Genomic DNA, 24,900 nt, shown 5'->3' with positions numbered 1-24,900 from the left:
AACGATTACGCTAATACCTCAGAAGGGATAAAAGTCACTGTGACTAACGTGACGTTGCAGATCATTTTCAATGGTTTACTTAAACATTTTAGAACATTCATAATACCGAGGCTATTGACTCCACTGCAAGAGCAAAATTTACCGTTTACGCCAAATAAGAACTGCGCAAGATTTGATTAAACACTACACCAACTTTTATTGTACTCCGCACCTCCAGGCCGCTTTGGATTCAGTAAACGTATGGAAGCTTCAAAGTGCCACCGAGATGTTGAGATAATTATCTCGGGAAGTCGACATCTTGATAGCAAAATATAAGATGACGAGATCCTGGATCTCATCATGTTGACATCTTTTAGAAGAGATGATGAGATGACGAGATCCTGGATCTCATCATGTCAACATCTTTTAGAAGAGATGTTGAGATGACGAGATCCTGGATCTCATCATGTCAACATCTTTTAGAAGAGATGTTGAGATGACGAGATCCTGGATCTCATCATGTCGACATCTTTTAGAACAGATGATGAGATGACAAGATCCTGGATCTCATCATGTCAACATCTTTTAGAACAGATGATGAGATGACAAGATCCCGGATCTCATCATGTCAACATCTTTTAGAAGAGATGTTGAGATGACAAGATCCCGGATCTCATCATGTTGACATCTTGCAGAAAAGATGATGAGATGTTTGTATTTCCATAATATTTCCAGTTTTCTTGTTAAACATTAAATGCACAAGATCATGAAGCAGAATTACCATAAAAATAAACGTTAAATGAGTAGTTAATGATTAAGTAGTGTCATTGAAATAAGGCATCGTTCGTTTATACTGTAAGTAGCAGAAACACCCCCTCCGTGCACCCCCCCCCTAGAGAGACGTTTCGTGCGCGCAGTACGTGTTTCGCACGATTCGCGTGCTCACCATCCCCCACTAAAATGAAATCCAAGCAACGCCACTGATTCTATTTAGTTACCGGGAATTATTTGACCCCCCCCCTTCCCGATAACAGGCACCTGTTACGCCGCTGCAACGAGGCGTCTTAAACCACTCGACCGCGGCAACCGATGAAGGGAAAAAGTCGGTCTCTCGGACCCTCGGTCTCGCGGACACTCGGTCTACCATCGGTCTCGCAGACCCTCGGTCTAGCGGACCCTCGGTCTCGCGGACCTTCGGTCAAGTGGTCGGACCCCGTCGAATTCACCAATGGGTAATACTTTCGTGCAACATTTCTCAATGGATTTCTTTAAATTCGGTATGAAGGTTTAATAAATAAACAACTATAGTTTTGCTGATGCTTCCACCATCAGCAATCCGTCTTTTATAGGGCCAAAATTAATGTCATATTTTTACGAATGGGTTGCATGCACACCGTCCCGACACCGTGGACGGCCTTTCATCTTTGATATCTGTATACTGAGGTATATTTTGGTACGATCTCCGAAGTCCAAACCACTGACCTCTCATAAAGGTCAGTGCTAAAAACATTTTACCTTTTGTGATATTGAACCTGTGTTTCGACTTTAATAGGTTCACATGCCATATCATCAAAGGCAAAGGCGGATCCAGGGGGGGGGGGGGCACATCCGAACGTGCCTCCCCCTTGAGAGCCATAGCCAATATTTTAATGGTGTTTTATGTAGAGTGATATCGTCATAATCATCAAATAGCTGCATTCCTCAACCATAACTCGCCGAGAGTCAATCAAAGTCCTACACTAGTTCCCTCTAATACATTATGAAGATACATTTTCCCCAATCACTTTTTGTCTCGACTAAACGAAATTCGGCAGAGACCAATCACTTTTCCTGTTGGTCTGTTTATAATCTGTTACAAAAATGTTAAAACGTTTTGTTTAATTTGCTATAATTTCTTTATATTTGCATCAGTTATGTTCATTCTTGGTACAGATGATCATTGAATAAAATACCACATCTAAACTCACGAGAATGAAGGGGTCAAAGGTCAAATGATATTAGGTTTTTCCATCTTTTTTAAAGTTTTGGCTCAACTTGCTTTCATTACTTTATTTTGTTATCAATTTTGATCACACTTGGTTCAAACGATCCTAGGGTAGTAGGCCTACTTTATGTGTGTTGTTGAGAGTGATGGGGTCAAATGATATGAGGTCATGTCCATCCTTTTTTTCAAGCTTTCAAATTGCTCTCATTTCTTTATTTCTGCTGCATCAATTGTGTTTACACTTGGTACAAATAATCACTTAGTAATACGTGTGTTCATGAGGATGATAAGGTCAAAGGTCATCTACGGGGTCAAAAGATCATATTGCCTATTGCGAAATCGGGCGTGACTCATGGTTCGTTAACCTCCTTGTTTTCTTTCCTGCTTTCTCGTTTTGTCGATGGCAACCATGTCAACGACAGAGCGTCTTCGGATGAACATTATTTGTCTTTGCTTTTTTATAAGCGAACCCTATTTTGTGGATCACCCTCACCCCCAGCTGTGAACAGAATGTGGCCAATACAGGGTGTTAATTTGAAATGTGATGATTTTGGCATTCTAGTATTGCTATCTGCATTAGATATGAAAATGTTGAATCTGAATTGACGCGCTTTTTGCACAATTTTCTTTCTTTTTCTCTCTCACACTCTCTCACTCCCTCTCTCTCCCCTCTCTGTCAATATATACTCACTCTCTATATATTCCCTTTTTAATTTTTTTTTCGGGGGGGGGGCTATTCATTAATGACCCTTTTAAACCTATTAGTTGAAAATCAAAAGAAAGAAATAATTAGTATATATATTATAGTTAATCTTATAGTGGAACTTAATGAAACTCCTTTTCCGATATAAGCTTACAATACGTGAATTGACATGCCGTTAGATTACGCCTCGCCCTTTCATTTCTTATTGCTATCTAATATAAGTTTGTAGTTATTGATTTTCTGCGAGAATTGATATCGATCGGTAATTATCAGTTGTCAAATAATAAAAGGAACGAATTGTGATGAGTTACGGATAGACCTGACAAGAGATTGCAGTATGTAATGAATTGATGATGAATCTAGTGATTCCTGTCAAACAGGGGTAGGATGAGCCCATGTTATTAATTAATCCGAGACAATGAATATGTCAGAGAGCGAAAAGGAGCTCATTGTCCTCTCAACATGCAATAATCCTTTTGTTTTTGACACACTTTCTGATGATTGATCTATCACAAAACTCCCACAATCAGACATGACAAGGCTACCTTATTGTGTTTACTGACACGATACTACACTTCCCAATTAACACCGATAACTGGAAATACTGAAGAAAATCAAACACAAAAATGAAATCTGTATATTCTTATTATTGCACCGAGTCGCAATTACAGGTTTAATATGATAGAATAAGATATTGCCAATTTTGTTTCTTATCTCTAGCCTACTTTCAAAATTATTGATGAATATGTACTGTACAAATATGAAAGATAGAGTGAATAACAAGGATACTCCCATTACGTAATGCTGAAAAGGAGAAAAACAAGTTTTCTGCACTTATTTCTTGACTAAGCTTTTTTTCTCAGGATTCTCAAGATTTTTTTCAAATTTCTTTATTAAAGGTTTTGATGTGAAACGTTTATTTTGATCACTTTAGTTTTTAAAGATTTAAAGCTTTGATTAACGTAGAAAATCGAACATCCGTGAAGCAACAAATGGATCGAAACCAGAAAACTGTATTGCTTACTACACAGTATTAATGCCCCCCCCCCACCTTGCATGTGCTTTCAATTACGATAAACTCTACGAACACACACTATAAACTATGATTGACTCTATAACCCTATATTGTATATACAGCTTTCTAGTGGTAAAATCATAAAAAGTAATATTTTTATTCAAAACAAAAACTCTAGTAGAAATTGGTTGAGATATAGCTAATATCAGCACAAATATTCTCTTTAGAAGAATTTTACTGCAACTTTCAGGGGGGGGCACACTTGTGTATATGAACGACATACTTCCTTTAAACCCTCACCTATAGGTGAGCGGAGAGAGGCCAAACTTTGGGACTTTATTAGCTATTATATCAACGCTCTGTTTCTGTCGTCTCTTGCTAATTTCGACTGTTGTCTTTTTCTCCACTACTCGTGTGTAAGCACTTACGCCTTTCTCGTTCTATCAGAGCTCGAACTTATGTATAGTTATTAACAGGAATGCAAGGTCAGACTATCGTATACGCAAGGGATCAATTTAACGCAATCATAAGTTACGACCCAGTATTAATTGCTGCCTTGTCTACTATTTTATTAAGATAAGTTTCCAGGAATCAGTCACGACTTAGAATGAACGAAACTATTTGAGAATTTCTTTCTCACTTTGTGTGTGTGTGTGGGTGTGTGTGTGGGGGTCATTTAAAAAAGATTTATCACTCTTAGACATGGTCTTTGTAAGATTAATGTAAAAGAATATAGGCAAAATATCTTGTTCAGAGATCGGACACCCCAACTCACACAGTCCAAGTGTGAAAGAATGTTTCGCTGTAATGGCGATGTTAAGGGAATGCTACGTGACCGTGACCACGGACCAAGCTCCGAGAGGGGACAAAAACAATATAAAGAACGTAAATAAACGGTCAAGAAGAAGGGAGAACGGATCGACACAACGGCCCATCGTAGAAATCGCGAGTAACAAACAAGATAGCAAGAAGAAATTGATTAGGAAACCGTTAAGATTAGAAGAAAAAGATTGGCATTATTCTTTTTTGTTTTAGTATATTAGCATATCAATGCATTTATGGGCTTGCACCTTGACAGACATGGTATCAATGCTAGAAATTACAACTCCTTAAACGCAGTCTTGCCAAAACCCATAAAGGAAAATTTTAAACTCTCGTCTAAATATGCTGCTTTAAAAGTCTGGAACTCTTTGCCGACATCTTTTAAACGTGTATATAAAGCTGCCTTTTTTTAAAACTAATGTCATTCTTATTCTTTTATCATTTGTTTTCTCACCTCCTGTATATTAATTCTGTCTGATTTCTACTTTTAGTGAATTATTAATATATACTTTGTTTTAACTTGTAATTCATTTAGATCACTATTTTATTTTTTCGTAGCTTTCCATCATGAAATCCCCAGTCATTTTGTTAAATAGAATCGTATTTGTTATTTCTTAATCTATTTGATGATTTTTTTATGTATTCAAATTTTTAACCTGTTGTATCAGGACTACGATGTAAAACAGCTGTGCTGATCATGTTTTTATCCTGTATAAATAAATTCAAATAAATAAACTGAAGATAGATCACTGAGAGGGATAGATAAGAGTAAGGAGTGTAAAATCTATGACAATTACAATATACATTGCTCTGACAAAATGAATGGAGCGTAAGTTCTCGTCACTTTTTTTGGTGAATGCCCTTTTCCCCTCTGATTGAAAAAAATATAAAAAACGATCTCGAACGTCATACCGAATGTACTTGTAATTAGCTGTTAGACCGATCCATTTATTGTTTCACGGATGAAGTTCAGTAGAATACCAGCCCTAAAGAAAGGGCAATGATCTATCGTCGTTCTGCCAAATTAGCCCCGAATTTCATACACCGTGCCTGACGCTCTGTTTAACTGTCAAAACCATTAGTGAACCCATTGACTGGAACTTGTTCATTTAATGAAATGATTAGCTCAGCGTTTAATCACTGCCTTGCGGCTAACATATTCCAGAGTACCACTGCAGCACATGCAGTGTGGAGTCTTTGTACACTTTCAAGCTGGTAATAGTAGATGGTCTCATGTCATGTATGTGTGAAAATCTAAATTTTCTTTTTTTACGAACGTCGCTCTGCATCATTAAGTCAATTCAGTTTAATCAGAAATTGTTCATTTTGCCACTCTTCAATTAAGCTTTAAGAGCATGTAAGAAATGACCCATATAATTGTTTAATGAATTCATCAATTACGTGGTGTTGCCCTCCTCGAAAGTTGGTGGATAAAAATGATAGGTCAAAGCTCATAATTTCCCCCGTCTGTGGCTAATTGTGAGTGCAAGAATGGCACATTTCGATAATTGGTTGGAAAATATGTAAGGAGTACAAGGGAAAATTCCTGTGAAAAATAGAGAACAAAATAACAAGGAAATACGTTGTATCAAAGCTTCTTTCAAGCTTTTGTTACCCCCCCATCACATGTCACTAAAACAGTAACCATAATTATGGCTGCCTCGATGTTCGTTAATCCGAAAACGAAATGAGGTTCGTAATTCCAAAGGTTCGTTAATCCGAAAACGAAATGAGGTTCGTAATTCCGAAGGTTCGTTAGTCCGAAAACGAAATGAACAACGAACCTCATTTCGTTTTCGGATAAACGAACCTCATTTCCTTTTCGGATAAACGAACCTTCGGAACAACGAACCTTATTTCGTTTTCGGATTAACGAACCTTCGGAACAACGAACCTCATTTCGTTTTCCGATTGTCGAACCTTCGGAACAACGAACCTTATTTCGTTTTCGGATTAACGAACCTTCGGAACAACGAACCTCATTTCGTTTTCGGATTGTCGAACCTTCGGAACAACGAACCTTATTTCGCTTTCGGATTAACGAACCTTCGGAAAAACGAAGCTTCGGAATTACGAATGTATACGAGATAGAGAGGGGGTGGGGTGAGGGGAGACATGGACATGACATTAAGAGGAGGTATATAAGGGCGGGAGAGAAAGCAAGTCTTTGTCCTTGCACTTGTTGACCTACTACGTGCCAAAGGTACGTCACAAAATGAATCTAAGTATGAAGGATAGTGGCATACCATATAGACAGATATTAAATTAAATTATCAGGATAATGCATTTCTCTTTGTATGTGATTGTATTCATCTTATAAACGTCAATATCAGATTCACGAAAAAGGATAAGTTTGAGCAAACGCCGAAGCTTACATTAGACGTCTATAACCGTAAGACACTAAAACCTGCCTTAAGAATCGGAAGGTACAAACTAAAAAGATGAAAAGCCATTAATTTTCAAGCCGTATCTGGAGGCTCTATTCAATTATTTCAAGAATAAAATAAGATTGAGACATTTGTTTGGGAGATAGAGAGTGGGGGAGGATGGATAAACCGAGATTAAAATATATAAAATGAGAAACACACACACATAGGAAAAAGGTGGTAGAAAAAAATAATAAACGTGTATAATTTCTTCAGAGGCTGATAAGCAATAGCGGTCTTTATAAAATCATTAAGCATAAAAGAAGAGTGTCATCTCAATGTAAAAATATACAAGGTCTAGACATTTTCTTTAAGCTTGCCTTGGATTTTTTTTTCTCTGATTATAATAAAAATGGCAACACTATTGAACGATAAGTAATAGAATGCATGGTCGGGTACATTACAGTAATTTGACCGTATTTTGATATCCCAATGAAGAAAAATGTTTTAAGGGGAGTAACTCTATAACTTACTAAGAAATCATATCTACACCTTTAGAATGATATTTCCTTTTTTCATTTTACCCTTCTCTTCCGTATATCAAATGATCATCACGGTCACATTATTATAATCATATTTAGTGCGTTCACACCAACCTAATAACAAAAATCTGGAGACTGTTTAAAAATCTGTTTTTAAGTTCAGCAAATTAAGACAATTATACGCAGCACTGACTCTTTGTACTAAATGACTTACAATTTTGAACAAGTTGGAGTAGTTTTGTATAACCTTAATCAAACTTTGTTACAGGCACACAAGGTACATTTAGATGCTTGGTAACTACAAGAGTTTTAATTTACAAAGTCGAGAATCTAAATTAGCATCCAATAACGTATTCAAATCGTGCATATTAGTCAGGTGTAACTTGTGAAAAGATTTATAAAAGACCATCCTGGTATTTAGCCAGTATGAAAGCAAAGTAATTGTAATATTTCTTGAAGCAAACACATCAGTCAATAATAGGGATGATGCAAAAGTTTGAGAATTTTGGCAACCATTTCTTCAAGATCATGGAAATATTCCTGCTGTGTGAAAGAAAAAATCCAAAAACTTTTGAAGTGAGGCAAGAAATTTGTGCATCGTTTCAAAGAGTCTTTTTGCTGGCTCACAAGTATGGTAAATTTGGGGGCTGAACACGTTTTTGTGAACAGGAAGATCGGAAACTCTAATTTATATCCTTACCATGTTAACTATGTCAGCATTATATCAAAACATGAAAAATCAGTATATTCTATAGATCCCCAAAAGCCTGGAATCAGATATCTAACAACAACAACAACAAAATCATAAAATGTTACTTTTTAAGACTGTATTTCAAAAAACAAGAGAAGGAACTTGTAATGTCTAATATTTCATATCAGATTTCAGAAAAATCATTTCCTTTTTATTTATGGAACTAAAGTGCGCCTGGATGGATGATGTATCATGATGAAAATTTTCACATAACACGAGCAAAGACATTCAATGTGTTCATTCTTAAAGACCAAAGTAGATCAAACACAATGTGTATTTTTAGCCTAGTTGCTAGAAAAAAAGCATCATTCATACTGTGCATTTTTAAGTATTAATCCATTATCTAGTCAAAGAATTGTCAAATATTTGATGGGCATGGTTTTATACATCCCCATACTAACCATCACGATCAGTGGTGACAAATCCTTGTCAAACGCTAATCAATACTAGCATATCTGTAGATCATTATATGGATATTGGAATACTAATTACAAGAACTCCATCCATATACATGTACATGTAGTTAAAACTTGTGCATGATGAAAAAAAAATACAACATTTGAGAAATAAGATAAGAATAGACCTTAAGCTACAGCTCTGTCAGTTGGCCAAATAGGACTAGAACTCTCATATTTGTTTATCTTCAGAAAACATAACAAAATACAAATACCCTTTCTTAAAAATAAAAGCACTAAAATCAAATAGAATGCAAGGATTCTGAATCAATGGGTGGATTTTTGTTGGAGGAGGTAAAACTGTTGACGCATCAACTCAGGATTCAGAGTGAAGTAGATATTGCTAATGAAGTGTGCAAGAAAATCCACTTGTTATGCAATCAATTTCTGTCCCTTTATATTATGGATCTTGGATGTGTGAAAATGGCAACGATGATGAAAGTGATGATGATGATGATGGTGATGATGATGGTAATGATGATGAGGCGGAGGAGAAGGTAGAGGAGATTAAATGACTTTGTGCCAGACACCTCCTGTTTCAGACAAAGTGCTGCTCACTTCCAAACTGTCAAGCTTTGAACACGATCGATAAACGGCAATGATTTCCCCTCAAGTGACAAATGGAGTCTCTCTAGAGAGGCTTATTTTATGTCTAACTGCTTTATCTCTTGACTTTTATGTGGCTGGCCCTTCCCATGTGATGCAGAATAGAAAATATTCCACGGCATGCAGTGTAAACCAATCATGTGGTGATGATGAGAGAATTAGCATGGGAATAATTTCACGGAAATCTTGAAAGATTTTCTTGATGATTTTTAAGGTGTAGGTTTACAGAGAAAAGCACAATGCCACTGTGATCTACAACTTGAAATGAGAGAATATATCTTTTTTAATCTACAGGTAGAGTAACAGTGGGATTATCCTATGGTACCATGTATGATCTCTTCTGCCGATATCAATAGCATAATATATTCTATGATGTGACCACATCATTATTCACACTTTGCTATTTTATCAACAAGACAGAAAATAATATGAATGATTTCATGTTGTCACTGCTTTTTCTTCTTATGTGAAACTGGAGATATTACAAGATTAGGGGAAAAAATGAAGTGATGTACACTGAATTTCTAGTGTCAAATATATACTTTTTTTTATCCGGTAATATCCAATTGAATTTCAGTTGATAGTCTTAAGTAGATGCCAAAAAGGCAAATAAATCAAGATGGAACATGGAAACAGAAGTATTTCTTTCAGGAACACTTTGCAATCTGCACGTGTGGTTGCATAATTGGTAAATATCAGACTACATTCAATAACAGGAGGTGGTGCTCTGTATTTTGCTAAATTTTTGAAGTTAATTGTTCTTTAATAGAATTACAACATTACCTTGAGTTTTGCATGGAATGTAAGTATGATACGTTGTGTACCACCCATAAGCATACTTATAAGCTAAAAAAGGTATCCTTTATCCACATGTAAGAAAAGCAAATACAGGAGCACAAACTTGATTGACTAACATGACATTTCCATCTTCAAATATAAAGCAAATAAATTATATGCTGTCTGTCCCCCTAATCTTTCTCTCTATTTTCTCTCCCTATATAGTGTGAGGGTGGGTGTGTGCTCACCGGGATTCATGTCTTGTTAATGTACATATAATTTGTTTATATAATGTCAATGTTAATTTCATATTGTATGTTGGGACCATGCTTACAAGCAATTTGCTCATATGTGGAATCCCTCCACTTTTAACTTTATCTCTACTATATTGACAACATGTTATATCTAAAATGTAAGCTGGAATCTACAGATGGAATAACATAAAATTGAATTGAACTGAATTAAATAATAATAATACTCAATATTTATAACGCGCTTTTCCCAAATGGCCCAAAGCGCTCACAATTTCAATTAACATATAAAAGATACAAACAAAAATCAGAATGACATATTAAATGAAGGCAATTGCCTAGAACAAGAGAGTTTTAAGTGACTTCTTAAAAGACTTGATTGTTGGGGATTGTCTTATTGCAAGAGGGAGCTTGTTCCATTCCATAGAGGATGCAACAGTGAATGTTCTATCTCCAGTCTGTTTTCTTTTTGTTGGATATGTTAATTTAAGTGGGTCTTCAGAGGATCTAGTTCTTCTACCTGGGACATAAATTTCTAAACAATCAGACAAGTATTTTGGAGCTTGGTTATAGAGTGATTTGTATACAAGGAGTAGTAACTTAAAAATAATATGTTGTCTAATCGGGAGCCAGTGTAAATTATATAACAGGGGTTCAGGAGGTGTGTCATGGCGGACTTCGAAGATAATACGGGCAGCCCAATTCTGAAGGTGCTGGAGACGATTAATGTGAGACAATGGTATTGAAGACAGAAGACCATTACAAAAATCAAGACGAGAAAGGATAAGGGAGCGTATGGCATGGTTAGCAGTTGACTGATCAATAAACCTACGAATTCTAGTTATGTTCCTCAAATGATATGTGACAATACAACATACAGTGGAAATATGATCATTCATAGTCATATGTTTATCAAAATATACTCCTAGGTTCTTAATTTTGTCCGAAGGAGTAAAGCGAAGATCACCGATTTCAAGTTGAATATCAGGTAATTTCTTCAAATTGTGTGGGGAGGTAGCTATGAAAAATTTAGTTTTTGTGTCGTTCAGCTTTAATTTGTTTACGGTCATCCACTGTTTGATGACAATTAAATATTAATATTATCTTGTCAATTTTGCTTTGAAAAGAAATCTTAATTGACTTTGAAGTGATAGCTTGCCTTCATCAATGGCAGTTATTTGCTCAATTACATTCCTTCTGGTAAAGGCAACCAGAATTTTTGCCAGCTTTATGTTGACAAATATAATGTCAGGCGTAGGTTACAGGTAAGGTGATCATATTATAAGACCAACGTTGCACATTTTCTTGTTTCTGTTAGTCGCATTATATCAAGCCAAAGTCAATGATTCAGTTGGTCAATATTGCAACAGTATGGGTGAGTTTATATGATCAAAGATAAACTGGCACTATTCTGCATTTAGATATCCAAATGAAAACACATATATCAATCAAACATCACAAAATCTGTAAAAGGGCAAACATGATTTTGAATCCTTGAGGGAGTTCCATGTTTGAAATTAAGTATAATCTCTTTGATTTCAAAGACTAGATGGATTCTCAACTGCATGCAGGTGACATTTATGCTTCTACAATTACACCCAACATCAAAATTTTTAAAGTGACCTCTGTGACTTTTGACCTTTGTGCTTATGACCCCCAAATCATCATCATCGTCATCATCATCGTTACTCACATGAGCATACCTGTCCAAAGTTGAAAATGGGTCCTCAAATAGGTCTTAGGTTACAAGATATTTTCAGGAAAACAACAACCTTTGTTTAAACAGATCATTGCTCCTCCAATTTGCATGCATGAACCAAGTTTGATGTTGATTCCTCAAACCGTTCTTGAGTAATCACACAAATGAAAATGGAATGAACAGATTGATGACCTGAAAATGAAATGGCTCCAGGAGCCACCTACAGATACGTATATACATGCAAATATATAGAACGAGAATCTTCCACTCTCATCGATTTCTTTGCTTGTGTTTCTAGTGAAATCATGTAATGAGCTCTTCTACACCCGGCCATCAATCTGTTGAATGTGACAAAGGGACAGATAAGACAAACCTTCCCAATGAGAATTGATAACTTGTCTAAAACTCATTATCAACATTAAATTTGGCTTATTTTGTATGCATGTCATTTCATCAGGATAGGTTTCATTCAGTTGTTCATGAGGGACACGCAACTTTACACATGACAAGTGATCCTGTCTTGTACTTGATCAGATTTTCAATAATCTGAAATCAAATCCTTTTAGGTTAAAGTTTTTGCTGTAAACAAGCTTTTGATTTGAAAGATTGCTTTTGATTGTAATTTGATGAGAATTATATAAACTTCACTCCCATTTCTTTGTGACAGCTTATTAGTCATTCATGCCTTAAGTCATCTATTACTTCCAAATGGTTTTATAAAACTACCCTGATGTCGTATGATGTTTCAGTAGTTTCATGATGTGACAACATGGATCAGCATTATGTTAATGTTTTTCCATACAATAGAAAGAGAGCACTTCTCCTCAATGACAATAGCCAATTGATTTCCCTCTTAATATGATGTTTATCATCAATCCACAGGGAAACTCCTGACACCACACTGACTCCATAAGAACATTACTTTAATGAAGTATATACATGTGATTGTTTATAAGCAATGTAGAAGATGGTCGTTCTAGCCTACTTCTGGAAATCCATGTTCACATCCAGGGGGAACAAACGAAGACATTAAAGTGATCCGGAATTGTTTGTCATGTACAAGACTGAATGAGCAAAATGTAAACAAACTTCAAAACACAACTGATAGGAATGACATTAAGCGAATCCTACATCTTTTCAGTGTAAGACAACCTGAATTTGCTTTAATAGCTTAAAGGGATTTGATATTCTCTTATTCACCCTCTAGTGTTTTTTGTATGAAAATGAAAATCATTTATGTTATTTATCCTTTAAGATCTTAAAAGCATTCTAGTGGAAGTTTGGTGAACGGGCAAAGAATACAAAATGATAAATGTTTAAATCCTAAATTTGCTAAATGTACATTATATTTAAAGACCTTTTTCTTCTTCTAGACCTTTAAAAAATCAAGCATCTCACTAGTATGAAAGAATGTTGCTCATTTTTCATTCAACTTTAAATGATTGCATTCCTCACCATTTTCTGTCATACTTTCTCTTGAATTCTTCTGAGTACCTTTTTATTTTGCTTTTGATATAAAGTAAAATGAGCTCAATTTTTTATTATCTTCAAAGTTAAGCATTCTTTCCTTCTGTAGGGCTTACATGTTTACTTCCATGAACATATAGAACTTAAGTTAATAATATGGACTATAATAACTTATTTATTTCATTTGCATTTTCTATTTATTTCACTATTCATCCATTTATTCATAATTTTTTCTTATTACATTTCTTACAGGTATCATACATTCATTTTTCACTTGAAAATTTTAATAACTTATCTTTGACCTATTTATCTATTTCACTGATTTATAATATTATCAATGAAGTATTTAAAGAATACATGTATCTATCTGCTAATTGATCAATAAATGTTTTCATTCATTCCTTTACTGAATTTTATTTACTTATTTATTTTTCAAGTTTACTTATTTATTCATATATTTATTTGATTGATTGGTTAACAAATTGATATATCGATTTACTCATTTATCATTTTCATTTATTATTATTTTTATTCACTTCTTTTATTCATTTAATCATCATTTTTTATTTATTGATTCATTCATGCATTGATTCATTGATTGATTGATTCATTGATTCATTCATTCTTTCATTCACTCACTCACCCACCCACCCACCCATCTAACCATCCATCCATCAATCCATCCATCCAATCATCCATTCATCCATTTATTCATTCATTCTTTCATTCACTCACTCACCCACCCATCCATCCATCCATCCATCCAATCATCCATCCATTCATTCATTCATCTATTTTTTGAAGAAATTGTATTTGAGGGGAGGGAGGGGTCTGAAACTATTCTTAAATCAATACACACAAAGATCTAACTTACCTGACTTGGTCTTCTGTAACATTATCTGTGCTTAGATCTGGTAGCTTGAGAGAAACAGTGGATATGATATAAGGTTGGCTGAACATCAGAGCCTGTATAGAATGAGAGGTGGAAAAGAACAATGGAATGGGGGGAGAGAGAGAGAGTGATATACACATGAATGGATTATGAATGAAAAAACAACAACATATGAACTCTAACATTAATAAAACTGAGCCAGAATCAGCATTATTTTTCATTAATGGATTCAATCCATTCAAAATTTTATAAATTTTAAAGCAATCATTGGTATTATAAAACAGGAAAACATTCTGTAGTCTGAATAGAGAACTTCTGTTTTTCCCCTTTGACATATCCAAATTCATTTAAAACCAAGACTATCCAGAAGGTACTATTAAATTGTTCACTTGGTCAAATCATCTCCACCTTTGTCATTACTTTGTTCATGGACACCTCATCCATCAGCTAAACAGTCATAATAGGGAGGGTGGGGGGGGGGGGCAGATACAAGAAATTCAGTGGTATTGTTAAACTTTAAATTTTTACACCAAATTCCAATTAGGAGTGGACTTGCCACAGACCCATTCCTAAATAAAACCAGGCATTACTGAAGAAATAAATTCAGAGAAGGTGCAGGACAAAAACAATAGCTCACTGCTGGGGGCGGGACTGACACACTTTTCATGGATCAAACCGTTCTACGCCTAATCCAAATGAATCAGGCTAGGGGATTTACCCTTGATGACAAGTCTAACATGGTTGGAATGGCCTAACAAATATTCCACTTTCAAGGGGGTGTGTTCAAATGTGCATGTCAGAAGAGATACAGTGTATTGATAGTGACAAGGTTGCCTGAGTTATTGGCACGCACTGTAATAGAGGCACACTGAGGTAACTACATGTAGCTTCTAAAACAAAGTTCTGTAAACATTCTCAGTGATTGTATAGTAGATATCACATTAATTAAAACTTAAATGAAATTAAAGGTATGCATATTTTCAATTTTTAATCGTTATAAAAATATAGTATTCAAGTATTGTACATCAAATTAAAATTAAAGTTAATTCATCAGCTAGAGTTTCTTTAACATTTAGAAGCAAGTTTGTCTGTCCTCTTTTTTGTTATAAGATTGTGCCGCTTTTGACATACATAGGATGCTAATAAAATTCATCTGAATTTCAAGTAAATTAGTATTTTTATTTATCAACCTGTATCTGACTGATAACATCTACAATCCTTTGAATGTGTTACATATCTTATTTGATGGTGTCTTTAAAGGTATTTGATACACTCCATGATATCCCTTTCTGTACCATTTTCACATTATTTTAGAAAACAGTCTGTGTTGACAGTTTCAAGAAAAAAAATACAGTGCCAATCTTTCCAAACTTAGTACCCGGATAAACTTCCACAAAACACTTAAAACAATGCTTAATTTTTCATCTGATTCTCTATTTCAGATTTTAATACATGTATCAGGTGGTGGGTGACACAAATGCTCCTGCGATCTCAGAGAGCATGGGTTTAGAGTTAGGACTGTAATAGAGTTTTTAGTTCAGAAGAATGTAAAGATAAGGATTATGGCTTATTTAGTTCAAATTAAAGGATAAGTTTAAGTTAGAATTGGCTTAACATGCAGATTTTCCGTTGGAGCAATTGTCAACGGAGCAAATGTCATGGAACCTGCAGTTGAATATACAGTGTGTCCCAGAAAAAAGGAACCACTGATTCAGTGTAAATTTCTTGATCATAAATTTGCTTCATAAAATGCACATGAATGGAAAGATATACTTCTCTTCTTTCATTTGAGACCCATCTCAATGCTAATAATGCATGCATGACTGAGTTAGAACATTGAAAAGTGGTGGTAACAAATTTCCATTTGCACGAACAAATTACGATTTTGAGTGAGTTTTGCTGGCTTTTACTATTGGGAAAACAAATTTTATATATCCATCTTTTCCTATTCCATATGAGACCTTAGGTGTAAAATATGAATGACGCATGGCCAAAAAAAAGTTGCATGAAAATATGCTTGATTTCTATCTATTTGACTGAATGTTGAAAAACAACCACTTCGTTTTCCCCAACAAAGCAGCAGACAACAGGCTAACAGTGAATACTGTTCGGACTGGGTAAGGAAAGCCCTTTGTTGTGGACTGGAGTCTACGGCTGTGAGAATTCAATGTTACAATGGTAAAAAGTTTTATCTCAAATTTCTCTTATTTGTTTCATTCATCGTTTCATTTCACAGAGGGGGTCACCCCCCCATTCAACATTCCACCGCCCCTGCCTTGTCTCATCATTTCAAGCCATTTTTTAATACAAGTTTTACAAAATGAATTCATACATAACATTCAGGCCAACCATAAAATCACACTCACCACACATTCACTGTCTGTTGCTTTGTTGAAAATACTTGTTTCAATGATCTGTCCAATAATTTGGAAATCAAGCATGTTTTCATGCAACTGTTTCTTGACACTGCATCAATATTATTTTATGCACGAGGTGTCATATGAAAGATGAAAATATGAATATTAAAGTTATGAACTTTGTTTTCCGAATACATAGCAGTAAAAGCCAGAAAACTCACCCAAATTCATAATTTGCTACAGCAAATTGAAATTTGTTAGCACCACTTTGAATTGTTCTAGCTCAGTCATGCATGCATTATGAACGTTAAGATGGGCTTCAAATAAAAGAGGGAAAGTGTATCTTTTCATTGATGTACATCTCATGAAGACAAATTTATAATTATGATGGTAAAAAATTACATTTAATTCCGGTTTCCTTTTTTCTGGGATGCACTGTACAGGCATAATATAAATGAAGTGGTTAACTTACTTGTCTTTCAAAAGTGAGGATTGTCGACCAATTTCTGCGAAGTCACTTGCGACCTTGAGCAAGTCATGAACATTGCTCTTTTAACATACTTGTGTGAGAATAATCCATGAAAGAGTATTTACAAACTGAGAACAAACATGTTACTTATAAAGTGAAAAGGGCCTTTATTACAGTATAAAAATGATTTTGTACATATATGTGTCTCTGATGAACATACTTCAAAAGATGTACCCTTGTCCATGTATGTGTCACAGGTGAACACACAAACATGTTAGTATGGGACCCCTTTGCATTTAAGTACATGTATGAACACAGTTTAGTATGTGCTGCAGGTCACATGATTATAGTGCAGAAGTCCATTTACTTTGAAGTTTGAACACAACTATCTATCGCAGATGAACATACAAACACATAGGCCTACCCTGTACACGAGTCCTTTTACTTTGAAGTATGAACACAGCTTAGTATGTGTCACAGGTGAACACACAAACATGTTAATATGGGACCCCTTTGCATTTAAGTACATGTATGAACACAGTTTAGTATGTGCTGCGGGTCACATGATTAACAAGTGCAGAAGTCCTTTTTCTTTGAAGTTTGAACACAACTATCTATCGCAGATGAACATACAAACACATAGACCTACCCTGTACACAAGTCCTTTTACTTTGAAGTATGAACACAGCTTAGTATGTGTCGCAGGTGAACATACAAACACATCACTAATAAGTGAGACATCCTTGCCACTTTGCGGAATGTGAACGATTGTTGGGTTTGACGAGCAGAGGAGTACGATTACAAGATTAAATCTTTTGAGATTGGTCTGGATTAGATCAGCTAATGAGGTGTCATACCATTCATTTAAAGGATTTGATGAATCCAATCAACAATGTTTCCACCATGCAATCCCACTCCCCCTCACTCTCCTCTTCTTTCTCTCTCTCTCTCTCTGTAATTCTGTGCATCTCACTTTCTCTTGTTTCTGTCTTGGTCTTTCTGTCTCTGACTGTCTGTTTTCTGTAAGTCTCTCTCTATCCTCAGTCTCTGTCTCTTTTTTCTATGCAACATCTCCTTCTCCTATTAAAAGTTTATTTCTTTTCTGAGTTTTTCTCCATATATTAAACAAAATGTAATCATGACCTGTCAATATATGCTGAATATCATGAAATAGAAAGTATTTTTATGCTAAAATATTGGCTTTTACATAATATGTTGCTATCTATATATTTTTTTTCATTTAATCACAAACTCTCTTTATATCCTGTCTATTCTGCTTATCCTCTCATTCATTCCCATTCATTCCAAACATTTCTTTAAATAAATTTCTGATGTTTTCAAACTTTACAAAATTCACCATCATTCTCTCATTCATCCTATTTTCATTTTCTGTACCCTCAAAACGTGTTGGTACTCTTCGTAATTATTTTTAATCTATTCAACCATGTACTTATCTAATTAGCAGAATCCAACATGATCCAATAACAAGTCTTGGTTTGTCTTTTTCAAAATTCAATGCCAACAAATATAACTCCTTTTTTTTTATCTAATACTAACTTCATATCTACCAAAGATCTAAACTTTACAGGAACATCTTTTAACTGATAAATTCCTGAAATATCATTTGCACACATCGAACATTTGAGTGAAACACTTTCTCTCACAGCCTGTACAAACAGGCATCTTCTCATATAGGGTTAGTTTACTAGCAACAAGCATCCAACACCACACCTGGTGTCTTGAGTCAACGAATACGTGTTGCTGCGTCTCCCACTGAGGGACTCTATTTGATACCTGTGATTCTGCAATCTTCTCTTCTTTAAACACATCGACCCTATTCCAAGTATCTATTTCACATTTTGTCTTTATCCCTGGATTGTACACTTCACATGCATTTACACTGGGAGCAAACATCTTGCAGTTAATTTTTGTTTTGAAACTATTTCTTAGAAATCAAAGATGGCTAATAAACCCCATTTCATCACAAGGGAGATTCAAATATTTTGACCCCCTCCCTGACTTTATGTCATCTACAAGAAGGTAGTTTAAAAATTATTGTCTCTCATATCGTTCTTTATTGCACCGATTACTAGTCTATTTTTCTCTTTATTCTATTGTATGCACCAGAAATGGGGTAATGATTTCTAATCCAAACAGGGCCCATTGTGATTACCTGATATGACTCACTATTCTCAATGGAATGCAGAAGGAGATCCCAGGATAAAGCAGGTATATCAATATCACAGAATGTAAATCTAGGCATTAATGCAACAATTACCAAGCTATCTTTGCCAAAGCACTCCAAAATGGCACAAACATATCTGAGGAGATTATTGTGCATTCACCATTATTTGGGGAAAAACGATGGTGACATCTTCACTGTTATTTACATGTACTTACACATGATTGAAATTGATTCATGTGGCTGTATATAAATATATCATGATATCAAAGTGACATGATACTTTTCATTTACAGCTCAGCACTAGACTATAAATCAAATGATAAATGGATATCAATAAAACAATAGTGAAAAATAATACCCACCATGGCAGGCATTTGTGAAAATTAAACACAAGCGGAACCTTTGGAACCATTCTAAAATACAACACAAGAGGCCTGGTGAAAAATTTATGTAATTATTCTACTGCTAAGCAAATGATGGGTATTATATGTCTTTATATGAAAGATATCAATGTGTGTCATTCTGTCATTGTATTTGATAAACCAATCCTGATCTCAAAACCATACATGGATTCATATGTAATAAAAGAACTAGCCATTAGTACTAATTATTAGCCCTGTTAGCTGAAATAAAATGACTAGTTATTTTTTATGAGGATCCATATCACCCTCTAATGATAAACTATATCCCCCTCTTTCAAGACAGTCCTATTTCAAAAACATATATAAATATAATCCAAATAATGCAATACCCAACAACATTATCAATGTGTCTTGCACTACTTCACTCCAGGACTACACTCTTAATTCTAAGGATTTGAAATAAATCCAGATCTGCTGAGAATAGTGACCAGCCGAATTTTGAATTTATTTTAATTCTTAAGGATTAACTTTCAAATCTCATAAGATTTATATTCTAATCTTTTAGATTTATATTTAAATCATCAAGGTTTGAATCTAAATCTAATATTTGGCTGGTCACTATTCACAGCCGATCTGGATTAATTTTAAATCCTTGTAATTTAGAGTGTATGTTCTGTGTCCAGTCTGATGAGCATTGGGTGAAAACTGAGGAAGTACTTTGCTCAGCTCTTTAATTTATTGACATAAATATGCCATTACAATTGCAATGCAGTATGCGATGCAAGTCTTCACCCCAATACCAATATTCTTACTCAGTTTTATGAGTGTTAGTGGAATCTATTTATTCTTATTCCATCAGCAAGACTTGAAAGCAGCCAATCAGCTGAAACAATGATTCCTTGTTTAGCTAAGATATAAGAAATGCTTAATTATTTGTTTAATGAGTCTAAATCAATGTAAAGGTTGTATAACGATAAATGACTATTTTTGTTCTAAATGATTACTGCTCACATATATGTATGTAAATCTGGTAACTTACTCCCCTCAAACTACCCCCATTGATTCAGATGAAGGGAGAATTAAAGAATTAAAAAAGGCATCATAATTGATTAGCATTGATCTGTGAACTGTATACAAATGTTTTTTGTTTTGGCTAAGATCTTCACCATCTTCCAAACACAAAATGTATATGAATGCCTTAATAATAATTTGTTTTCAGCACTTTCAAATATCAATGTTTGCAAAATCAATTGCAAACAGTGCACTGCATTCTTCTAAAATATCATGTGTACATCACACAAATAATAAAATGACTACTTTATGCATTTTGCAATATTTTTTTCAGCCAACTGATCATTTCTTAAAAAAAGTCTAAATGTTTCACACTAAGCCCTTGTTCTTAAATATGCAGATGATACTTCACATGTGAACAAGGCTTTCAGCTAGTGCAAGGGGTGTGGGATGGTGGGTGTATATTCCACACCCACAACACCCAGAAAGCATATGAATTTCACCAGGTATTGATACAGACTGTGTTTTAATCTGAGGGGAATAAAACAGACAGTGTAGATGGATCGGTTAAGGTGACAAAGTACTTTGAACTGTGATTGCCAACTCAGACAAAGTAAAACTAATCATTTGACACAACTAAATTAGAGAGCAATAGACTGTGAGAGAGAAAAACAGAAGCGTTGATGACTAACAATGTTTATCATTAAAATGGTTGTGTCTTTGGGTTCCATGTCATTTGCTCTAGTGACAATTGCTCTGATGTAAAATCTGCATGTTAAGCCAAGCATAAACCCTAACCTCCCAAACTAAATAAACCCTAATCATTATTGTTACATTATTTCTGAACAAAAAACTGTATTACAATCCTAACTCTGACCCTGTGCCTTCTGAGATAAGACAGGAGCAAATATTGGAGGAGCATCATGTTGTGTCTTTGAGGTTATGTTTTCAGTGAAGTGGCGGACACACTAGGCCATAGAAAGTGGAGCTCACAATAATTAAAAGAAGTGATATAAAATAATGTTCAAGATTTCAAGACTGGAGAAAATACCAGTAAACTGGAACAAAACCAGAATACATCAAGCTGCACTAGTGCAGTTGAAAATACATTGACTCCATGGAACTTTTAAACAAAGGCTATATAAAAGGTCAACCATTATCTTTTCCTTGCTAATCACTGCAGCCATAGGGAGCAGTTGTGTAGTTTAATAATTTATCTATGCTACTGCATCCAGGACATCCCTTGTCAGAATGAGATAAACACTCATTCATTAGCAATCCATTCACACTATTAATGTTTCCTTTTCATAAACCAACATGTGCTTTCCTAAATTAACATTTATATTAAATGATGAATAGAGATACAATATGTAAAGCATGTTTAAGCATAGATCTTTAATGAAAAGTATCAGAATCTGGAATATGCTTGAAACTAACATGAATTCTGGCTTAGTGAGCGCATGCTGATGGTTGGTTAGCCTGAATGTCAACTTACCTTTCAAGAACCAATTTCCTTCCATTTTTCTACAGACAATATTGTTTTTGGAGTAAATATTCCCCTTTTAATTTTCCATCATTTTGTTTTACTCATAGTCTGAAGAGACTATAATACTAAGGTTACTTATGGCTACTCTAATTATGACAAGAGACAGTGGGCAAGGCTTTTAACATTAGCAACCCCTTGATATTAAACCAATCTGCTAATCACTACATACCAATTGTTCAAACTTGTAAACAAGCTGCAATTGAAATGTCTGATTGAATTAACTGTTATTCTATTGAAGTCATCTAATGACTTTAACAAGAGATAATTACTTTTTCAGGAAACTATTTAGATAAGACAAATTTCTGTGTTCTTTTTATCTAGCAAGTAGCGCATCCATGGTGGTATGGACTCCATTATGCATTTCCAAATAGCAGTAACGTTCTAGAACCTGGAAATTTGGCTTTCTAAATTGTGATGTTATAGTTCATGGTGCACAATATATATATATGAAAATATAGTTGGTAAATTTATGGTAAAATTTCAAAATATTAACATTATATTGAATATCATAAAATATTACTTACTTGAAAAAAACAAACATGACCATGACTTTGTGACCTAATGATTTGTGATATCTGATACTCATAGTTTGTGTTTCATATATAGTTTCAAAATATGACTTTTAATGTTTTGGATGTTGACACCTACCTGATTGACCTAATTTAAATTTTGAACTACTTTTGGACTTGAAATTCATGTTACACAATTCTATAATTCAATTGCCCTTTTCACAACAGTTTTGAAATTAGAGAAAAATACTAATAACTTAACGTTAAATTTAGTCTTTTATGTTTATGACACAATCAGAAAATGACACCTGTCATAGTTCCAAATCTTACACTTGCTATGCTGATGATATATTTCTGCATGCATATCATCCAATCTATTAATTAGTGGCTTATAAAGTTGAATTATAGAATTAAACAGTAACATAAAAGACAGGATTAAATAAATCAACTTGATTGTAAGTAAATAAAATTGAAATTGTTTAATATTTCATGAAAAAAATGGAAGGTGGTAAAAATAAAACAATGAAAAACATATTGTTTTATACTGCCAAATCACAATTGCATATAATATCAATACATGTGTGTGGAATGGATTTAGTGTTGAACATACAAACCTATAATAATTGCAGTCAACGTACCAGCATAACCAGGGGCTATCATAACTTCCTCTTCTCTACTAGATACACTTGTTATACTACCCTGGCCGACCTACATCCAGTAATTATTCCTCAGGTTTAGTCTACCAGATGTCCACCTTCTACCATAAGAATATTTATGATTTGTTATGTCATGTGTCATTCCTCTTGCACTCCTACCTCCCCTTCTCTCTCTCTCTCTCTCTCTTCCCTTCTGACATGAGAGAAGGGGAATTCCTTGCATCTAGTAAAGTCTTGTAAGTTGAACATTCATGGTCACAAAGGTCTTGTGGCTGTCTCAAAATATGGAGAAGAGACCGACTTTGACTGTGCATTGATGGAACACAGCTGTTTTCATCAAGTCAGGCAGTGGAAAGATGATTCTCTTCCAAAGACGACCCAGGGTTATAAACCTCTTGTATTCCTAGGAATTTCACCATCTGTTGATGCACATATATTGTTGTAATATTTCTCTCACCCACTTAATCTACTCATTGTTTGTCTGTCTACCCACCTAACCCTCTTCTTCATGTCCTTAAAACCATTATCCCATCACTGCAGAAATCTATTAGCATTCAGCCTTCATTTACCTACTTCTCTCTTCTCCTTTCCCTTCCTCCTTCTCCTCCTCAATCTCCTTCTTCTTCTTCTATTTCATCTTCTTCTTCTCCTTCTTCTTCTTCTTCTTCTCCTCTTCTCCTTGTTCTCCTTCTCCTCATTCTCCTCCTTTATCAACTCCTCTTCTACCTCCTTCATCTCCTTCTTCTTTTACACCCAACCCTCTCTTTCTCCCACTCCTCCTTTTCTTTCTCTCTCCATTTCCCTATTTTTTTATCACTAATTCCAATACTCTTGTCTCTATTTACTCCCCCTCTTTCTTTCTTGCTCTTCTTTCTCCGTTTGGTTCTGTCTTTCTCTATACCAATCTTCCTTTTCCACTCTCAAGATCATCCCCCCATGACATTACATCATGTCATCGATATCTGTAAACTGCCCGTGACGAAAGCACACTCTATAATGCATGACTGATCGCATTTATAATTTCAGACTGGATGGCATGACAAAATATCCTCTCCAGAATGAGGTGACATTTCCATTGGCTATTCGGCATAAATGGGTACTTAATTAGGATAGAAACAAATGATATATCTTTACAATTTATACCGAAGATTAGAGTAGCTACACAGATTTGTTCCAAGAATAGAATATGGTGATAACTAATGTGGATTTGATTAATTTTATTGAAGTAACAGGAAAATGTAATAGAAGTAGGACAAGAGTAGAGAAAATTCTGATTAAAGCAATATAACTAGGTAATACAATTTCAGATAAATCATGACACAAGTTGGAATGTAAAATTGTATGCTGTAGCCAACATTTAGGGCACCCTAAAATAACTGCAACAACTGCCAAGCTACTGCTGTTCCTCTTCATGTTGACTCCTCCCCCATGGCTCATATAGTTTGTTTTAACAATTCTAGATGATCTATAGTTATGCATGCATTACAACAGAGTTT

The 24,900-nt window shown here is 34.8% G+C and overlaps 1 protein-coding gene across 2 annotated transcripts in view; it reads right to left on the bottom strand.

The window, feature by feature from the left end:
- The window catches only part of LOC121410853, a 76,814-nt gene that overhangs the window by 994 nt on the left and 50,920 nt on the right, over nucleotides 1-24,900 (bottom strand). For both annotated transcript variants that reach the window (XM_041603198.1, XM_041603199.1), the window contains exon 18: nucleotides 14,292-14,383. In XM_041603198.1, the coding sequence (XP_041459132.1) occupies nucleotides 14,292-14,383 (92 nt within the window). The remainder of the gene's footprint in view (nucleotides 1-14,291; nucleotides 14,384-24,900) is intronic.

The sequence above is a fragment of the Lytechinus variegatus genome, chromosome 3 (assembly GCF_018143015.1).
Source record: "Lytechinus variegatus isolate NC3 chromosome 3, Lvar_3.0, whole genome shotgun sequence".
Classification (NCBI taxonomy): domain Eukaryota; kingdom Metazoa; phylum Echinodermata; class Echinoidea; order Temnopleuroida; family Toxopneustidae; genus Lytechinus; species Lytechinus variegatus.
This window is presented reverse-complemented; position numbering and strand designations above follow the sequence as displayed.